This window comes from Eleginops maclovinus, chromosome 3, assembly GCF_036324505.1.
Source record: "Eleginops maclovinus isolate JMC-PN-2008 ecotype Puerto Natales chromosome 3, JC_Emac_rtc_rv5, whole genome shotgun sequence".
Lineage (NCBI taxonomy): Eukaryota > Metazoa > Chordata > Actinopteri > Perciformes > Eleginopidae > Eleginops > Eleginops maclovinus.
The window spans coordinates 16,660,001-16,679,635 of NC_086351.1; the positions used below are offsets into that span (position 1 = coordinate 16,660,001).

The following is a 19,635-nucleotide window of genomic DNA, read 5'->3' on the forward strand; positions in this document are numbered from 1 at the left end:
GTGCTCTTGTTGCTCACACGCTGTGTAGACTGCATATGTGCACACTTGGGAACCTAGCTGTTTATGTCCCTACAACTGGGTGGGCAGTGCTTGTGCGCACGGGGATATAAAAATCCTTTCGACACCTGACTCCAGATATGACACACATACAGTAATGTCTACACCCGTTACCAAATCCCTTTTGGGAAATCACTGATGGGCCCCGTCTCTAGGGGATATCCTGAGATCTAAAGAAGTATGGGAAATATTGCCCGTTTGTTGAAGGGATTTGAATCTCCATTTAAAAACGGGGGGAAAAATATATCAACCGCAATTTTCTTCTAAATCCACATACTGCTTCTCAAAATGTGTGAAAAAGATCTCATATCCAACTAATTAGCAGTCCCATGTGTGACGCTTTTTATCTCTCAAATCCAGAAGGTTCAGTCTAACGTCATTTGGGAATTGTAAAATGTAAAGATGGGAATCCGCTGCTTTGAAGATTTAATGGAAATATCTGTACGCCCTGAAAACATTCTTAATGTAATGCCATCAACCTTTTTCTATTCTTCTAATCTGATAGAAAATTACGATTTTAAATTGCCGTTAGATTTAAAGAGCCAAAGACAGCTGGTTTATATATATATATATATATATATATATATAAATATATATATATATCTATATAAAACACTCTCTTCCTGACTAAAAACACAAACCATGTGTTTGTACTTGTTTCAAAATTCAAACACCTTACAGGCATTGGCAGCAGTTGAGGATACAAACACATCTCTTTATTTGTTGATTTTATGAGTTTTTTAAAGTCAAGTCAATATTTCTGTGTGTGTGTGTGTGTGTGTGTGTGTGTGTGTGTGTGTGTGTGTGTGTGTGTGTGTGTGTATGTGTATGTGTATGTGTGTGTGTGTGTGTGTGTGTGTGTGTGTGTGTGTGTGTGTGTGTGTGTGTGTGTGTGTGTGTGTGTGTGTGTGTGTGTGTGTGTGTGTGTACCAAATTGGTCCCACCTCCATAGGTTCTTTTCAGACCCGCCTTGAGGCCCTGTGGTGGTTCGTTGGTGAACTTGATTGACATCTGCAGAAGGGTGATGGGGAAGTGTCTGTGGACCTCTGTAGTTATCCAAAGGCGGAAGCTGTCGTTGACGAAGTCTGTCTCGGTCACTGTGTCCATTAGCTCATCCATGAAGTCCAAACCCAAGTGGCAGTTCTGCAGTAAAGCCCAGCCACCCTGGTGGACAAATAACATGATTATGGTAATGGTGATCATCCATTTCAAGGATTGCAAAGTGATAATGTATTCAAGATCTTTTTTAAAAGAAGGTATTTGTGAGCAACTAACCCTGAAAGGCTGGGGATCAGATATTTCAAATGGGAAACACAGTTTGCAGAGACATACTGCAACTTATTCTTCTGTTGTTACACTGATGATACAAATAAAGCAGTAAGCCCACACCATTTACTCACATTAGCCATGGTCTGCTGCAAAAGCTTGCGGGCGTGGACCTCTTGTCCTTGTCCCATGGAGACATATCGTGTCTCAATCTTTAGCCTCTTCCCCAGCGCAATGATGGTGTCGGTTGGATCTGAGCCCATTGACAAGAAGCAGATGAGAGGTGTTCGTGGATCTGATTCCTCCCATGTCTTCTCCAAGTCAAGTATCACCCCTTCAGTGTACTTCTCTCCCATTGCACCCATTATGTATTTACGGGCCTAGAGAAGAAAGGGAAACAATTGAGGAAAGTAGATGTGTTTGTTTACTGCCCTGTAATGTAGGAAGTTACAACTTTATATTGGAATAGATTTACTTTCTAGAAGTCTGGAACTGAATTAATAGTTCAAAGGAGTTATTTTTTACTGGCTTACTCTTTTCAGTTAATACTGCCGCCGGAGGTCAGACAAGGACAAGTGCTGGACTGTTTATGAGTGCAACAAAATAAATTCCTCTCTAGGCTCAACTGCAGTGGGCTAATATTCAAACCAACAGTAAGAAATAAATACCCATTAGCCCTTGTAGATATTCAGGATAAGTAAGCTTCAGGGAAAATCTGTTTTACTAAATGAATTTCCCTTCGAGTAAAGACTTTGCCAAAGAGATATTACTGTACAGAGATTTTCAGACTTAATATCTTTACTGAGCCCAGTCTCATTTATACAAGCATAACTTTTAAGCTCTGACCCATCAATTGATCAACAACATGCTGCTTCAGGTTAATCTGTTGTATTTGTTTTGTGGAATTATTTCCTTTAAACTTAAATTACAGTATGATTTCCTTATAATGCTGCAAATCCATTATCATGCAAATGTGGGCCCTGTTTGCAATGAAAGTGGAAACAAATATAGTGTGATGAAGCTGATCGTGTGGAAATTGGTTTCAAGCCAACAGACACTTTAATTTTGGGCACAGTAACCAAACAGAAAGACATGTCTCTTTTTACCTGTGCGATGGTCCTGTCAGGACACCAGCAGCGTATGAGAAGCAGTCGTCTGAAACAGTCCAGAGCCTGGTCATAAGAGTTTGGGAACAACTCCTCCTCTGGGGCCTCCTTATCAAACCATGACTTCCACTGTTTCTCATTACGACTTATCTGAAAGAAATGTGTAAACAGCTCTGAAATAGGGACACAGGAAAAATGGCATCCTATTACATCAACTCTGAACAGGAGAAGATGCACAACACACATCAATCCACGTTGAAGCAAACACATTAAGGCGAGGATTAATTGGCAAAACAGCACCATAATGAAATCGATCCCTAGCAGACCAAAAGCAATCGTCACTTCTGCTGAATATTGAAATGCTTTTAATGTTCACATAATGTATTGGCCAAGTTTAATTCAGGACACAATTAATCGATTAACATACAGTACGTCTTACTGCACCTTTCTATACCTGCAAGGCATTGCTACTTTTTTTGTCTCTTTTGTCTCTTCCTCTCCAAAATTTTGACAGAACGGAAATAGACTGAAAAAACACATTCATAGCCAAGGCCAGCCAGAAAATAACATACATAACCAAAAATTACATTAACACAGTTGACTAGACACATTTTTTGTCTATGGCATGGCATTGAAATAAAGTATTCGGTGAGTTTTAAATATGTAAAATGCTCCTAATCATTTCACAACAAACACAGACTGACATTTCATGCAATGGATGTGTCTCAGATGATTATATACATGAGGTAAACACCATGTGCCAGTGAAATTATTGTTTGATATCACAACATATGCAAATATACTGGGAAATCACTTCCCAGCCTGCTAATCACTGTGTGCTAAACCAGGTTACTGTGAGAAATGAGGTTAAAGCAGAATATCAGAGATCACATTTACACAATAACCTGCATAACTGATACAAACATGCAGCTGCTCAGTATTCAGATGTGTTTTTGTGCATGTGTTTGAAATGAAAAAATCTAATGTTCAGCTGTGTCACCAACTTATAAGACCTTTTCATTGTGGCTTCCCTTTGAGAAAGTTGGAAGTTATTTTGGATTTAAGGACACATCGCAACGAGTAATGCTTCCTTTCAACCCTCAGCAGAAGTCACAGCCACCTTCCCCGTTTGAAGTCTCTGTAATAAATATATGTGTATGTGAAACCCCGTTAGAGACCCAGTAAATGAGTACGACCAAGTCTGATACAATCACAATAAATCAAGTTTTTCAAATTGAAATGTAGTTGTGTTTATCAGCTCATAGTTCTATATCAAAAGTTTTCTAATTGCATGTTGATTTTAAATGAGGGTACAACCGAAAGCTGACAGTTTCTTAGGAAAATGTACATACCCATTTGTATAGGAAATTATACCTACTCCACTTGAAACTTGAAGTGAAATTATAAAGACATTTAAGGGGTCAGTGGGTCATTGTAGAATGTATATTGTCTTGCTAATGAGTACCTCTTGAGGAAAGAAAAGAAACCACCGGCTTTAGATTCATGAAGTGGAACACATTGGCAATTGAGAGGTACTTGTCTTTTTCTATTAGCCAGTCAGGAGCTCCGCTTTATTAAAGAGGTGAACTGCTTTTCTGAAGAGCATATCAACACAAGTTGTTGATAGTAGAGTGTTACACATTCACACAAATGTCTAAACCAGTCTAAGGATTTTAATGCAAAAGGCAAAACTGGTTGCTTGAACATGATGTTTGTGTGTTTGATGTGTGAAATAAGGGGGCTCTGCATCATTCCTGTAGTTAAGTGTGTTAGCTGTGGGAAGACAGCGTCACAAAGGGGGCTCAGATGGATTAGCCTATATTCCAGTTGGACTGCCATTAGAATCCTGTCCTGGCCTTGTTCCTCTTGGAAGACTGTTTTCATAACAAAGAACTGTTAAATCCACCCCCTTGTTCATTATCCACTCAAAAACACCTGTGTATTTCTGCATGTGAGGAATACATGTTTATGTGTAAGGACACATAAACATTTGTGTGTGTGTGTGTGTGTGTGTGTGTGTGTGTGTGTGTGTGTGTGTGTGTGTGTGTGTGTGTGTGTGTGTGTGTGTGTGTGTGTGTGTGTGTGTGTGTGTGTGTGTGTGTTTGCACATATGCTCAGCCAAAAGTAATTGAGTGGAAGTTTCTCCAAACTAAGCTCATTTCACAGAGCACTGAGCTTTTACCTCTCTGGGAGCCACCAGGCTGTCACTCACCCATAAGGGTGTGTGCATTTGTGTGTGAGTGACAGTCAATCGGGTTGGATGTGTGTGTGTGTGTGTGTGTGTGTGTGTGTGTGTGTGTGTGTGTGTGTGTGTGTGTGTGTGTGTGTGTGTGTGTGTGTGTGTGTGTGTGTGTGTGTGTGTGTGTGTGTGTGTGTGTGTGTGTGTGTGTAAAATACATGAAGCAGGACATGATGAGAATGACATTGACATGCTCACTCGAGCAAACGAGAGTTGTGAAAAATATTTAATAAGCACCTAGAGACTACAGCTGAATCTGTGAGAGGCACTGATACAGATGACAGATGAGCACTGTCATGTGCAAACTTAATAGATAAAAGTCCTTGTAGGTAAAAAATCTCTCAGCTAAAAAAACTGTTATTACAGCTCTCAGGGCACACCATAATTCATCAAGATGTGCATGTTTGTGTTGTACCTGATCCAGTATATCAGAAAACTGCCACAGTTTGCTGAGCTCTACAAGGTTGAGCCAGGTCATATCAAGGATCCATTTGGCTGGTTTTTGAGGGCAGGCCTTTAGGTCCAGAGATGCACCTCCTGCATGACAGACACACAAGCAAATAAACAACGACTAATACAAACTAAAAATACATTCAAATGCCAAAATACAAAATAAAGAATGCTTCCAATATAAGCAAACGTGATAACCTAAGCTTAAAAATGTAGACCAAGTCATACTGAGTCAATGTTCAGCAGGTCGGAGCTGACAGATGGTAAGGCTGCATGCACGCAGCAGACTGTCGGTTCTGGCCAACCAGTTGCTGTATCTGCTTTTATTCCTGGGGTGAGAAGCACTTCATATACATGATTCACTGAACTGCTACAATATCAATGCAGTATGTTTTAAATGTATGTTTATATCTTGAGATGACCTTTTAAAAAAAGCTCTGCTTACAAGAAAATTAAGAAACAGGAAATAGGTGTCTGACTCAAACAAAGGGCCTGAAGGGTGCTTAGAGTTTAGTCATATCTGAACAATTAGACTTATAGTTTCACTTCTCTGTATTTTGATATTTGAATGTAGTCTCAGTGGAGACAGGTATCCGGTGTGCGTAGTTAGTGTCTATCTTTGAATCTAATAATACAAAAAGGGCACAGAGGCAGAAAGTAAGACACAACAAACTGTTGAATGAAAAACGGGTGAGGGAACACAGGAAACACTGCCTGAGTCATGTAATCATTTTCAAACATTTGCATGTTGTATTTCCAATTCCAGCTTGGACTTTCTGACAACGTAATTTATGAATGCAATGATTTTCACGAGCCAGCTATTATGCTTGAAAGGTTTAAATGTCCTGCACATGAAAAACATGTTTTACCAAAATAGCAAACATCAAGAATAAATCGAAAATCAAAAACAAAGAGATTAGAAATATTGCCTGCACATAGCTCACATTTTCCTCTTACCTTTAATGAGCGTGAGAAACTCCTCATGTTTGACCCTGTTGCTCTGCATATCAATCTTCAGCGTCAAAAGCAAAGTGAAGAGGAACTTGTGCTCCTCGTAGAGGCCACGTGCTGCATACTTATACACCTCAAAGGTCATAAACTCTATGATGTTGGCGATGCGTTTGCTGGTGATAGGGCTTTTGGAGGACCTGTTTGAGAATAATTTGAGAGCAGAAAAAACACAGAGTTTTATTGAGTTTGCAGGATAATAGCTCCATAGAGCTCAAGCTATAATGCCTCATTCTGGAGTCTTGACTAGAGCTTCGATAGAACTGACGATTATGTGAAACATATTTTAAGCGATTAAAGATAATAGAAGTTAGGAGTATTAATGAGTTGTATGGTTTGATGAGAAATATTCAAGCTTGCTAATGCATGGGTAGCTGATTAACATGGGTTGTCACTGTGTTTGATGATCACCTCAGGCACACATTGCACTACGATAAAAAGCAAGTGTTAGGGTAAACATGTTCAGTAGTATCATTACAGATGCTGTGGATACCACCATTACCATACTGTAGCAATTACATCCCGCTACACACATGCAGTACCTCAAATATGTTATTGGGACAAGTTCAAACCATGACAACAGCAATTTAAGAGCAATAATGAAAAGTGAAATACAATTTCAGGAAATAAATTGAGAACGGACCTTTATTAAGAATATATCTACTTCATATGTATTTTGTATTTAAGGAGAACTACCTTTGTGAAGCAAATCATATTTCATATTTGCTGAAGCACTATGAAAGAGATTTGGTAATGATAAACCTATGATGATGCTTTAGGACGTCTTTGTAGCATTGTTACATTATACAGAAATGCATTTTATTGTTAAGATTATAAGAGAAATAAAAACTTCATTAGTGTTTTTGTATTCCAACTACATAGCTACAGTGTAGCTAGAGTGACTTATTTCATAATATAAACAATGAAAATAAACCAAAAGGACGCTTTATTTTCTAATGACAAGGTAAATGACACAGAGCTTATTTTGTTACAAAAGAGTTTCATGTACAATTGTGACATTTCTGAAAAATGATTACAGGTTCTCTTTTGTGCTGTAGTTACTGTTTGTAAATGTTAAACTAAAAAGAAAGAAAATGGAGAATTAGTAAGGCAGGCTTTGGTCCACAGATTTGCTGTAAGCTGTTCGAATTCGAATAATGTTTTTCCCTTTTAGGAAATCATTCCTATGTGGAAAGCTAATATAACATAACAGATGAATGAATTACAATCCAATTCAGTTGCCTGGAAGGTACACCAAGTGCTCCAGCAGCACTAACTCATGATTCCAATAACCAAAACAAGTCTACCACTGAGACTTTACAAATCCCAGTGAGGAGCACAATTTGTAAGACAAAGCCTGACTTGGAGCTGAACAGCATCGGTTGCTGTGTACAGGGAGCAGAAAATGCTTTCTCTGCAAGAGTTTTCTCACCGGGCCAAAGAAAGGTCAAAAGGTCCCAGGAACTGTCTCAGAGAGGTCTGATACATGACATTCACCATACTCATCTCAGTGATCAGGAAGTACAGGATACTGCCCCTGGTGGCCACTGCAAAACACACACAAACACAAAGAAATTATTATTGATGGTAAAGGAAGTGTTCTTAAGGTTTCTGTTGACTTTACAGCCTCTATTTACTTTTTTCACAAAATCCTGTCACCTTATTCATAGATATACTGGCTTTCAAGTATATGACACAGAGCAACATACTTTTCCTTATAAACTAAATCTGTTTTAGAGGGTTGTGTGTGGTAAGCACATGTGTTATTGGATGCTGTCCTGGGAGAATTTGTCATTGCTTGAGCAGAATTGTAAATTGAAAATGAATCAGTATTGTGTAACTGAACGTCATCTTGGCTGGCACATATGGTAACCAATCAGATTAAATTATGTTTTAGAGCCAAATGTCATGACTTACCAGGCCGGTACTCCTCTCTGGCAGCGTTGATCTGGATCTCAGTCTCTGCAGCAATCTGCAGTTTCTGAGCGACGTCTTCAGCTGTGCGCTTGGTGTTGCCAAGGACAATAATCAGACTCTCATCATCCACCAGTGAACCCTAAAAAAAGACACAATACCCATTGCTGTTAGAGCTTTAATATTCTTCCTTCTTAGCAATTAACATGATGGCCAAAATCTGACACTTCATCAACGTTTTTTTAAAAGCAGTATGAAAAAGAAAGACAGATGAACTGGTTTGAAAAGTTCTTCCACCCCAAGTTCACTATCTACACTGACAATTATCACATTCCCAAAACCCAGATTTGGTTGGAGGCAATGTTGTTCAACACGTTAAAATGTTCTGCCTTGCCTGCGTGCTGGTCAGTCGGTAGAGGAGGTTGTCCTCCAGTTCCTTCATCTTTCTCTTGTTAGATGTCACATCTTCCAAGAGATCTGTCCTCTCCTTCTCCAGTTCCTGTCATAAAAAAAAGAATACAAACACGAACGTAAAGGTTAAACAGCTGTAGCATTGTGCTGGAGGAAGGCCATGGGATCATTCAAATCAAAAGTGGTTACCCCCTTGGGAGAATGATTTTGATCAGTAAAGGCTTTTAGATTAAAAGATACAGGAAGTTGACATTTAGACCTTAAAGTGGACAAGATGAACGTTAAGTACATGTAAGATTGAAGATGAATTATTTCGGCAAAAAATAGAACTGCCCCATGATTGTATGATTGCCAACCACTCAAATTGCAGTGTACTTTGATTTCTGCCTAAAAGGTCATCAATTTATTAATCTATCCTTTTGTGAAATCATCATAATAAGCATATGAATACTTAAATCATGGCCCAGAACTTTGACGAGGTTACATAGACCTTTTACCCCCTGTTCTACATAGTTCCATATTGAGTCCAAGTCAACATTTGTCATAAATATGAAGGCATTTCCTCAATGATTTACTGAGGTATGCGTTGACAAGAGTGCCTTAGAACCAACTGAATAACGAGGGGGAAAGGAGAAGGAGAAATGGAAAGATGGCAGAAAAAATATTGTATCAAAGTGCTGCAGTAACATGCCTACCACTCCATGAATCAAAGGAACATACTCCTCCAGTAACATGACCACATGTTTCCTCATCCACTGTAAAGCCATGGGAAATATGAGCTTCTCTGAATGTACGTGTTTGATTTGGACTCTCGAATATAGTTACTCTGTTAAGATTAATATGGTCAGGACAACAATCTGTGACATGACAATGGAAATAATTAAAAGCTACTATTTTCCTTTGTTATTACAGTCTTTGTTGGCTAAAAGCCCATGAACGTTTTCCGAGGAGGGTCTCAGAATAAATGCTTTCATTTATTTTACTGGAAATTAAGATGAAGATAGATAAAGGGAACAGCAAATAACTGGCAGATGATTGGTTGGACACAAGTTGGACTTGTAAATGCTGCATGAAGATAGAGATAGAAGCTGAGATGGAAACTTCAGCACCACTTATGAATAAATGTTCAGTGCACAGATAATGAGATCCTTTTCCAATAAAGCATTAATCCTTCATCTCATGATTAGCCATTGCTAGCAGGACATTGGCCTTCTGCAGTATATTCTCAGTCCAAATCAATGCATCTTCTGCATTCTGTGCTTTCATGATGCATTTCTAATGACCAGAATGAACAAATCAAGTCCCTGACACGTGGATGTGTCTTTACTGAGGTGGTATTGAGGCTTATATGTACACCCTTTCTCGTGTGGTCGTTTTTTCATACTGTCTGAAAATATACACCACATTCATTAGGGAACTGAGACAAAGGTTGATTATAACCTCCCAGTCTAACTGTCACACAGATCATTTGGTGTATACAATAAGGGGAGGTGTTGTGATTTTGCATTTAAATGGTCCCCAAGGCTTTTTGGGGAACTGTAGGGTTCCGAGCAATTTGCAACATACCAGTGGATCATCCCTTCTGTTTAACATGACATTTAAACAGAATAATTACCAATTATAATATATGTATTAAATAATTAGTGCAGCAATAGCTAAATTATACAGTAAATATATTGCAATAATGGCTACTATTTTTCAAGAACCTCTACCTGTTTTTCTGTGAGGATAACTCTGCCCAGCAGCTGATCCTCAAGTCCTCTCATTGTGACGGTAAAGTCAATGATTGAGGTGCGAGCACTTATTTCAGGCGTATAGGCTGGGTTTGGCAGCTTGGTGGTCACGTAAAGCCTAAAGCCCTTCATCACATCCACCTCTTTGTCACCCACTTTCACCTTCAAAAATGAAGAAAGAGAGAAGAAAAGACAAAGACAAGGAACAAAGTTAGCTCACAAAACACAACATGCATGATTTTCATGGTTAGCATCATAGCAGATGTACAGTGCAGACAAAAAAAACTGCTGACTATTAATCAAAATCGACTTTAATAATATAACATATATCCCCAAATTTGTCATGACAGTCACTCATTGAGGCAGTTGTCTTTGAAAATGTATGAATACTGACAAACATGATGAAGGTATCCTGGCGTCAGCAACAAACACTGGCAGATTCAGCTGCTCAGAATCATTTCCTGTATGCATGAACTGTATGTTTGTGTGTGTGTGTGTGTGTGTGTGTGTGTGTGTGTGTGTGTGTGTGTGTGTGTGTGTGTGTGTGTGTGTGTGTGTGTGTGTGTGTGTGTGTGTGTGTGTGTGTGTGTGTGTGTGTGTGTGTGTGTGTGTGCATGGATGTGTGAGTCTTGAGTTTGCTCCGATCAGTAATAAATTACTCATGACAGAATAACTACTAATTATCCATCTGGCAGTTTATCCCTGGAGCTGCGTCCACAGACACCTTCACTTCCTCCTCACACCAGGATATTAATAGATTTGCAAGCTTTCGAAGAGATGGTGGGAGGGAAAGTGTAGACGCCTCTAATCGGCCCTTTCAATAGATCACCTTCTTGTTGAATATGTTGTGTGCATCTGACACATGCTCACTTGCATTCGCCATAAGGTGTGAGTGTGTGTGCATAATTTTGCTGGAGTTATTTGGTATTTTTGGTTTGTGTGTGTGTGTGTGTGTGTGTGTGTGTGTGTGTGTGTGTGTGTGTGTGTGTGTGTGTGTGTGTGTGTGTGTGTGTGTGTGTGTGTGTGTGTGTGTGTGTGTGTGTGTGTTGCATGTGAGATAGAAGGGAGGCAGCTGCAGTGTTAGCTGCTGAATAACTAGCATCAGCTGTAGCCAGGAGTTGTGAGGCGATAATGAGAGAGAGAAATGCCTGGGAGCAGACTTTCACTCTGCCTTTCTTATCACAACCTTCTAGTGTGTGATTTAATTTTCTGTGTCTTAACATGAAAGAAGCATTGCATCGATTAATGACACAATTCATTCCTGTTGTGATCTTAGTTTAGTTCACTGATATCTAGACGACAAATAAACAAATGAAAATTATTTTTAACTGACCTGTCAAGTTTTGTGGAAATTATTTTGAAAGTTCAAACCAATTTATCACTGGAGAGACCGATTTAGAGCACTCCCTTGTAGTTAATTTGCAACCCTGTATTTCCTGTAATGTCAATAACTTGTATTATATCTAACAGATACATTAAAGGGAAGAAGGATGCTGGGACAGAGAGTGGCCATTTTCACTTTCACTGTTCAGCTACAATGAAATGAGCAAAAGCGACAGATATGGAGCACAATATGAAATGAGTTCACTTCACATCAACAGGAAATGTACTTTACCGTTACTGTTAATGTGTCTAATGTGCCATTCTCTCCATATGAACTAATTGATTAGTGTTGCCATGCTAGAAATCTATTTGAAAGTGTTTTTTGTATTACATCTGAGGATTATCGCATTTGTCTATAAAGATTTAATTTAAAACCACTATGAGTTCTAATTAAATGACCTCACTAATGTGGATATTTAAGGCCCAATTTTCCTAGGTATTAAATGTATTCTTTTCACTTGAATCTGCTAAAAGAGTACAACACAGCTGCCAAATACAAAAAAAAACATACTTCATGCATAGTTCAATCACATCAAACACTACCTAGCTCATATCAAAATCAAAACTATTACCACAAAGAAGAAAAAGCCGGAGAGAAACAGGAACATTTTACCTCAGAAAAGTCAGTAACTCTCCACAAAATAAAATCATTTTTCTGGATTGAGATCAGTTTATCCATCCAACAAAGAAATAGCATGATGCAGGACACGTGCTTAAAGTTGCATGGTTGGAGAAATCAAAGTGTTGGGGCAGCTCATTTGCTAACCAAGGTAAAAACATATAATGTGGTAGGGTTGTATTTCTGTGCCGTTACCTTGTAAGTGGAGCCTGTTTTAAAGAAGTTTTTTTCAAGGATGTTGTCGAGTGCAGGGTCCAACTCCTCCCCTACATCCTCGATCAAAAGGGGGCGACCAAGAGACAAGCTGTCCTCCAGATGGTTCTTGAAGTACTTATGGTTAAGTGATGTTATCTGGGATGAGAAAATAGATGCGTATACAAAAAAACCTGTAATGCCACGAAGAGCGAAAAGCATTCCCCTTTTGAATCAAGCTATTGTATAAGTGGAAAGCTGCAACACTGTCCCATGTTAACACGGGACATTTCTGTTGTCATAATGACATTTTGGTTTTAAGAAAGTCAGCGCTTCTGTTATCACTTACTAATTGCCCTCATCAGCGATACCACTGTTTTCAACAGACTGCTGATCAGATGTGTGAGACAGTGAGAGTGAAAAGCATCTGATTCAGCGACATGAAGGAGACACACGTTGGACTTATCCCTCATCCCGCCCAAGATACAGAGGCCATCCCCTGTTCGGGGAGTGTGACTCGTCAAACTAGTAATGCATCACTGTCTAAGATGAGCCATTTTTAGAAAACCTTATAATATAAATGCAGTGGTTTTGATGGGGTCACTTGTGGAAAGGGTTTAAACCCCCTGCGTCTCCAGGATACTCCTAATAGGATTGCAGAATGCATTTGCTCGGCTCAGAGATTGCCCCCAACAGGGCCAGGGACCTTAGCTGGTCTTATTAAATGCAGGACTCTGCAGTATTTTTCAATGTGCTGTACAAAAGAATAAGCATTTTGCACAATAAAAAAGATTTGAAGGCAAACGGCACACTGCAGAAACCGAGCATCAATGCAGATTATTACAAGCTAGAATCTTAACATCATAACGACTGCAACAGGATACGAACAATGGAAAAACAACTAACTTGTTAAATGCTTACAATACTTACAAATACAGGAATACAAGATTATTGCATCGAACAAATAAAATATACTGTGGGGTGATCATAGTTGAATTCAATATGATAATTAGCGATTGAGTTCATATGATGTTAAGAACAACAAAAAAACAGAGGAGCAATACTTTTTTGTTGGAATGATAACTTTGGGTTGCTGTTATTGTATAATGTACATTAAAAAATGTGACAGCTAAAGCAAACATTCCCAAACCTGCAGCTCATTCCTGGCTTCTTTGTTCTTGATCCAGATTTTCCCCTGCGTCTGGGGGTCAATAAGGAGGGGAAAGCGGGCAGCCTTTGTGATAATGATGCCATTCTGAATGGACAGGTCGTCATTAGGCAGCCCCTGTAAAATGAAATAAAAAAGAATGCAGGCTAAATTGTAATGTTTATCAACTCCAGCTAAATTATTTTCTTTTTTCAAGAATTGTACTTAATTGAACACATTTAATTGTGCCATCTAGTATTCAACTTAGTAGCAACAAAGATGTAAATGATAAAATAAATTTAGGTCAATATCAGAATAAATGCAAACGCTGCTTGTCCAGTTGGGTTATGCAAAACAAAATAAAAAACACATCTACCAATTACCTTCCCATACATTAGATACCTTGCGCATCAGTTTGCACAAAAGAGATGAATAATTTTGCAGTGCTGACCTGTAGGTTCCACTCACTAACAGTGGGTGCGTCAATAAGGAGCTCGGTCAGATTGAGGTTGTTGCCAAACGGGATGTGACGCTGCTTCAACTCCCGCTGCCAGTCGCTCTGTAGGAGATTACGAAACTCCTGATTGAAGGGGCCGGAGTAAGAGAGGAACGCCGTGGCCAGAAGAACGTCACCTGGAACAAAAACACAAGGTGGTAAATACTTAAATACTGGTTATGTATAACTCAAAAGTATAAAAACAAAAAAGGTCTGAAAGAGTAATGCCAGCACTATTAGAAAACAGCCCATGTTGTGACCTAAGATGCAAACGCTTAACAATTACTATACAAGTTGTGGTATGTTAGCAGTGCATTGGTAATTAAATGCCTGTCTAAATTGTACAATTTTGACCACATTGTTGATTATTAAAAGTATTAGTTTGTATTTATGGAACTACACAATAAGGCTGTTAGTCAAAAATACTTTATTTTTTCTTTATTTGTTTAATTATCCACAAAGATTGCATAGATTCATGTCCTAATATTCAAGCAAAGAGACTGCTATGCAAACAGAGCATATTTTACTATATTTAACTTGTAGAGATATCTCTTTGATGACATAGTTTCTCATTCTAACCACGTTTTTAAACCAGTTTTTAAACCTACCAACAAGGCGTTTGGTTTGGGCAGCGAACTCTTTGCTCTGCTCAGTCCATCTCTCCTTTTCACCAGCCAGGCCGCTGATGAGACTGGACGCCGTCTGCATCTTGTGTCTACAGCGCTCAGCGTCCTCCAGCAGGGTCTGATGGGAAGGGAGGAAAGAAAAACAAGTCAGTAGAATGACTTAATTACAGTGGGTGAAGCATGTGTTAGGTAAGTGATAAGCACCTTTCACCTTATGCATGCTGGCTCAGGCTTGCATAGTCTCAGGAACCATAGGACCCCAAATGGATAAATGTATGTATTTGTATTTCTTTCCTCTGACTGCCCTAAATAATTAAATCTTTTTAAATATAAAGTAAGAGGTCAAGAGCACCTTTTAGCCATTTATATCATTTATACTTTTATCAGCGGCTCACAGGCAATTAAGGTTATTTGCCCTATAGCAAGAATGTCTAGTTTATCTGGCTTCTGCAGCGAGCCATTCAATCTTGCATTTGGTCCCCGGAGATGAACAGCTCTGCGTCCTAATCATGGAATTATAAAAAGAGTCAACTTGAGCTGTCCAGATCCTAATCAGATTCTGTTGATGCACAAACTGTTCCATTTACATGCTGTTATTTTTCACAGAACAGAGAGTACAGTTGATGGAAAATTCACAGCAGATAAATCACAAACAACCCACAGTTAGTGACTGGAGTTAGTTACATTCATTTCCAAAGGGGCAATTGCGTGACTCATGTTAAAGCATTGATCACTTTCAAAAATAAAATAATATATATATATATATATATCTTTATACAGGGCAACATTTTTTTTGTGCTCATGCATAGTGCATTGCACAGGATAAATAGTACGGTTGTTGTGAAAAGACAGGACTGAGCTGAGTTAGAATGCAATCTAATTTCTATAAGAAATTATGAATTAAATCAATAAAGCACAAAGACATCTCTGCCAGCTTTATGGATTCAACAATAATACCCAATAGCAAGTAAATGAACAAAGCCTGGATCCAAACTAGCAATCTCATTTTCTAAGTAGTTCAAGTCATTTGCAATAAAATGTTTACTAAGCAGAATCATTTTGTATTACCCTATTATATTACAGGGTTCAGTGAAAGAGACACACACTTAAAGTCCAATTGTATCTTATGCTATTGTTCATTAATCATTCTTTGAAAAATAGCTTCACAAAAGCATTGCAGTGCAGCTTATGCCTCGTATATGAATCCTATTTTTCTTTTTAAGATAAGGAGGGATAAACTTCTACATGCTAAAGCATCAGCACATTCATAATTCAGCTAACATATGCTCCCTCTCACATGACTCAATTGTAGTTTCACAGATGTTTTCAGCAAAAACTGCCTCTTTTTCATGTGGGATAATGCTTCTGTTTTGAGGGAAAAAAGTTGAACTATTGACCTGTTTTTCCATCATGGCCTTCTCGTACTCCGCCTGTACCACATCCAGCTCTGCTTGCTTGGCATCCAGCTCAGCCTGAGCCTTCTGAAGGTCCACATTAGCTATGGCCAGACGATTCTGCTGCACTGCCAAGTTTGCCTAAAGAAAAAGAGGGACATGCCCATTACATGTCTACAGGGGTCACGGTCAGCTGTTGCAGGTGGAGAGCTAAGCGAGAGAGAGAGAGACAGACAAAAGACAGAAGAAAAGACAGACCAGGTGTGATGATGAAAAAAGCATGGTGAGGAGTGAGGGGAGGTCATAGAACAACCCCATATAAAGGAGACAGTTTGCCCAATTTTGAGAGAAAAAATAAATGCATTTTGCATGAAACTCACAATGAAAAACAGAAGATATGAAATACTCTTTAAAATAAATAGTATGGTAGGATTTGAATCTTTTTAGTGAGGATACACATGTCGCAGGTGCAGATGCAGGGACTCAAAGCTTCAAGAGGAGAGTGATTTGCAAGAGTAATCCCGGGATATAGTGGGGGGGGGGGGTTAGAAGGCCAAAGGATGAAAACAGAGGAAAAGCGTAAATTATACTCTCTGGCCACAGCTTGGGCTGTGGAGAAAGCATTGCAATTGGTTTAGAGACAGAAATTTCGAAAAGTTATATGAGTATGACTTGAGTCTGCTTGGGTGGCCTGGGGAATAGGAAGTCTGGAGCATTTATTTTATATTAATTGACATTCAAGAGGACTATCCCTGTCCGTCTGTCTGTTCAAATGTAACGCTGCCTGGCAGGCTGGCTGGTCGCCGAAGGGAGAGCCACTACTGAGCCGGAAACCAGAAAATCAATTTGCCAGGCTGTGTTCGACGCCAAAGCAAAAGCTCAGGATCAAAGAGGAGGAAAAAAATTGAGAAACAGAATGTTTGTTTCATAGTGAGAAAGACCAATAAAGAGAAAAAGAAGAAGAAATGGAGACAAACAATCAGTTAGAGAGGGGTTTAGAGAAACTAGGAAAATAGGAAAGGAGATGGGTGATTTGAAAAAAGACGTCGGTGAGAGTGCAACATAGGAATGGTAAATGAGAGCTGGTAACAAGGGGAGAAGGAAATCAGGTAGAACTACAGTATGACGGGAGAACAAAAGTGAGTATCAGGAAAGCTTTCGTGAACACAATCCAAAAGTAAAACTGCCTGGTGAGAGTTGAAGCATTTAAATCCAATGCAAATATACTGGTTATATATGCATTGGACATCCACAGACTGCCCTTACAGGAGGAAAACTAGAGGGATTTGCATGAAAGCAAAGGGTCAAGAAAGCAGTGTGTGTGTGTGGGTGTGTGTGTGTGTGTGTGTGTGTGTGTGTGTGTGTGTGTGTGTGTGTGTGTGTGTGTGTGTGTGTGTGTACACCCTATTAGGGAAGGATTTTGTGTTTGAGTATTCTGCTGTGCTCTATGGAAAATGTAATTCCTGGGAAAAAGAAATATACACTGCCCAATGCACTGCCTGAGCAAAGAAGCAGTTAATTAGTGCAGATTGAATGTAAAAGAAAATGATGAAAAATGCCCTTAGTGTAAATCTGTAAACCTAATTATGTTGTAGAAAGTAAGAAGAGTTTTAAATGTTATCTTACTAAATTCGTTAAACTGACATTACATTGCAGATTGTCTTTGCTTTTGCACAGGGAAAAACAAGATGACAAAACTAATAACTAACTTTTAATAGATATTTCAAAGCACTGACCAAAGTGTTGGATAAAGATGAGCAAGTTAGGATCTTAAAACAAATATTTAACTGTTCATTCACACACATGAGCCAAACTTCACCTGATAGGGTTTATCTAATTTGGTATAGTAAATATGGGTTATATGATTTGAACTGCATCCCAGGCATTTTCTTGATGACTCTGAATTGCCCACATAGTCAGCATATTCTGGTGCCAAATGCAATAATATGAATAAACCCATTTCATATCAAGGATTATTTAGGCTGTTTCTGTAGCCTTGGGCTTTCCTGTAAATGTTCTTTATTCCTCAGAGAGGAAGACCATGGACTTTGCTGGACTTGACACAGGGATCGTGTGAGCGCTGGTGTTTTATGTGTGTGGGGGGGTGTGTGTGTGTGTGTGTGTGTGTGTGTGTGTGTGTGTGTGTGTGTGGTGTGTGTGTGTGTGTGTGTGTGTGTGTGTGTGTGTGTGTGTGTGTGGACTACAATTGAACTTCAAATGGCATATTACTTATATACATGTATTGCCTTGAAGTGCTGTTTATTACCTTTAAGGGTAAGACCTCCTTGTTGATTGAGAAAAAGGAGGCCATAGCTTTCGTCCAGGAAGCAAGCCCGGCCACATTGCCACATACTCTCTTGGCTGTTTCGATGTTGTAGTCGGGCATGTCAAAATAGGGCAGCAGCAGCTCCACCATTTCCTCATTAATGGAGTCTTTGGGGAATTGCTGCAAGGCAGAGGGAAAAACAAGTGGTGGGATTAAGAGTGAAAAAACTAAAATGCCTTTTTTTAGTCAACACACAAGAAATATAACTATTTACCAGACATGTAACTTGTAAAAAAGCACTGTCAAACTGGGTTGTTACTTCGAAAACTTGAGAAAAGAACGATAAAATGCTTATTGGAGCAGTGGGTATTGAGAGAAGATACCTGCAGACTCCCCAAGAAGTTTCCAGCTGTCATGAGTTTTAGGGATTCCTGCCAGGACGGCGTGTTGCAGTTCTTCTCTGGATCGATCTTCACTGGGTTGACCCGCCTCTGGAAGAGCAGCAGCACGCAGTCCATGATCCGCATGATAAGGTGGGGGGGGCGACCGAGTGTTCTTACAGTGGCAATGTCTGATGGCTTGATGGTCTGAGAGTGTACAGAGAAAACACATTTGTACTGGGAAAACATATTGTATTTTCACAGGATATTCTATAAGGGGAGATAATAAAGAGATGAGAGCAAAGTAGAGAATAATCGTTTTTTTCGTGACATCCTTTACAATGCTGCAGTTTAAAAACAGAAAGCGAAGGAAGTGTTAAGAGACAATTGGCACGTTAATGATGAAAGATAGAGGGAAATGAAAACAGTAAGTATAAACTCCAACAGTTCTGCAGAGGGGGACAGAGCATTACTTCAAGTGACTGAAGAAAATGAAAACGGGAGCAGGAGAGTGAAGAAAATGTTCCAGTGAGATCTGCTTCATCAGGCCCCCTGCCAGCTCGTCTCATCTCTTCTCCTTTTTCACACTGCTCTCTCTTCCCAGCTCCATTTCCACTCAGATGTTTACTTAAGCCATGTATAGTGTGAATCTCCAACCAAAATAAACCGTCACCAATAAACCGTCTAGTTTCTACTCTACTTGCCCTTCAACAAACTAGTTTTCTCTTCTCTCCAGCACTTTCATCAAAATGTTTCAATAAGGTCCCTTTAAATCAGCTAGGTACTCAGGATTAGCTACAGTCTTTGACTTGAATCAACTGGTTTAGGCAAATACTGTATGTGTACTGTATTGCATTGGTATAACATTTTTGTGCTGATAAAGATAAAAATAGAAAAGTGTATATTTTAAGTGCACAAACAACCCACAGCCCCCCATTTTGAGTGTGA

General features: G+C 39.2%; 1 protein-coding gene across 1 annotated transcript in view; it reads right to left on the reverse strand.

Moving 5' to 3' along the window:
* dnah5 (dynein, axonemal, heavy chain 5) overlaps positions 1-19,635 on the reverse strand; it is a 96,169-nt gene that overhangs the window by 10,695 nt on the left and 65,839 nt on the right. Inside the window, 16 exon segments of the mRNA XM_063879552.1 lie at positions 1,002-1,221; positions 1,458-1,703; positions 2,430-2,579; positions 5,084-5,205; positions 6,076-6,266; positions 7,559-7,673; positions 8,044-8,182; positions 8,435-8,539; positions 10,164-10,346; positions 12,382-12,537; positions 13,529-13,663; positions 13,977-14,158; positions 14,630-14,765; positions 16,045-16,182; positions 18,308-18,487; positions 18,691-18,894. Coding sequence (XP_063735622.1) covers positions 1,002-1,221; positions 1,458-1,703; positions 2,430-2,579; positions 5,084-5,205; positions 6,076-6,266; positions 7,559-7,673; positions 8,044-8,182; positions 8,435-8,539; positions 10,164-10,346; positions 12,382-12,537; positions 13,529-13,663; positions 13,977-14,158; positions 14,630-14,765; positions 16,045-16,182; positions 18,308-18,487; positions 18,691-18,894 — 2,602 coding nt within the window.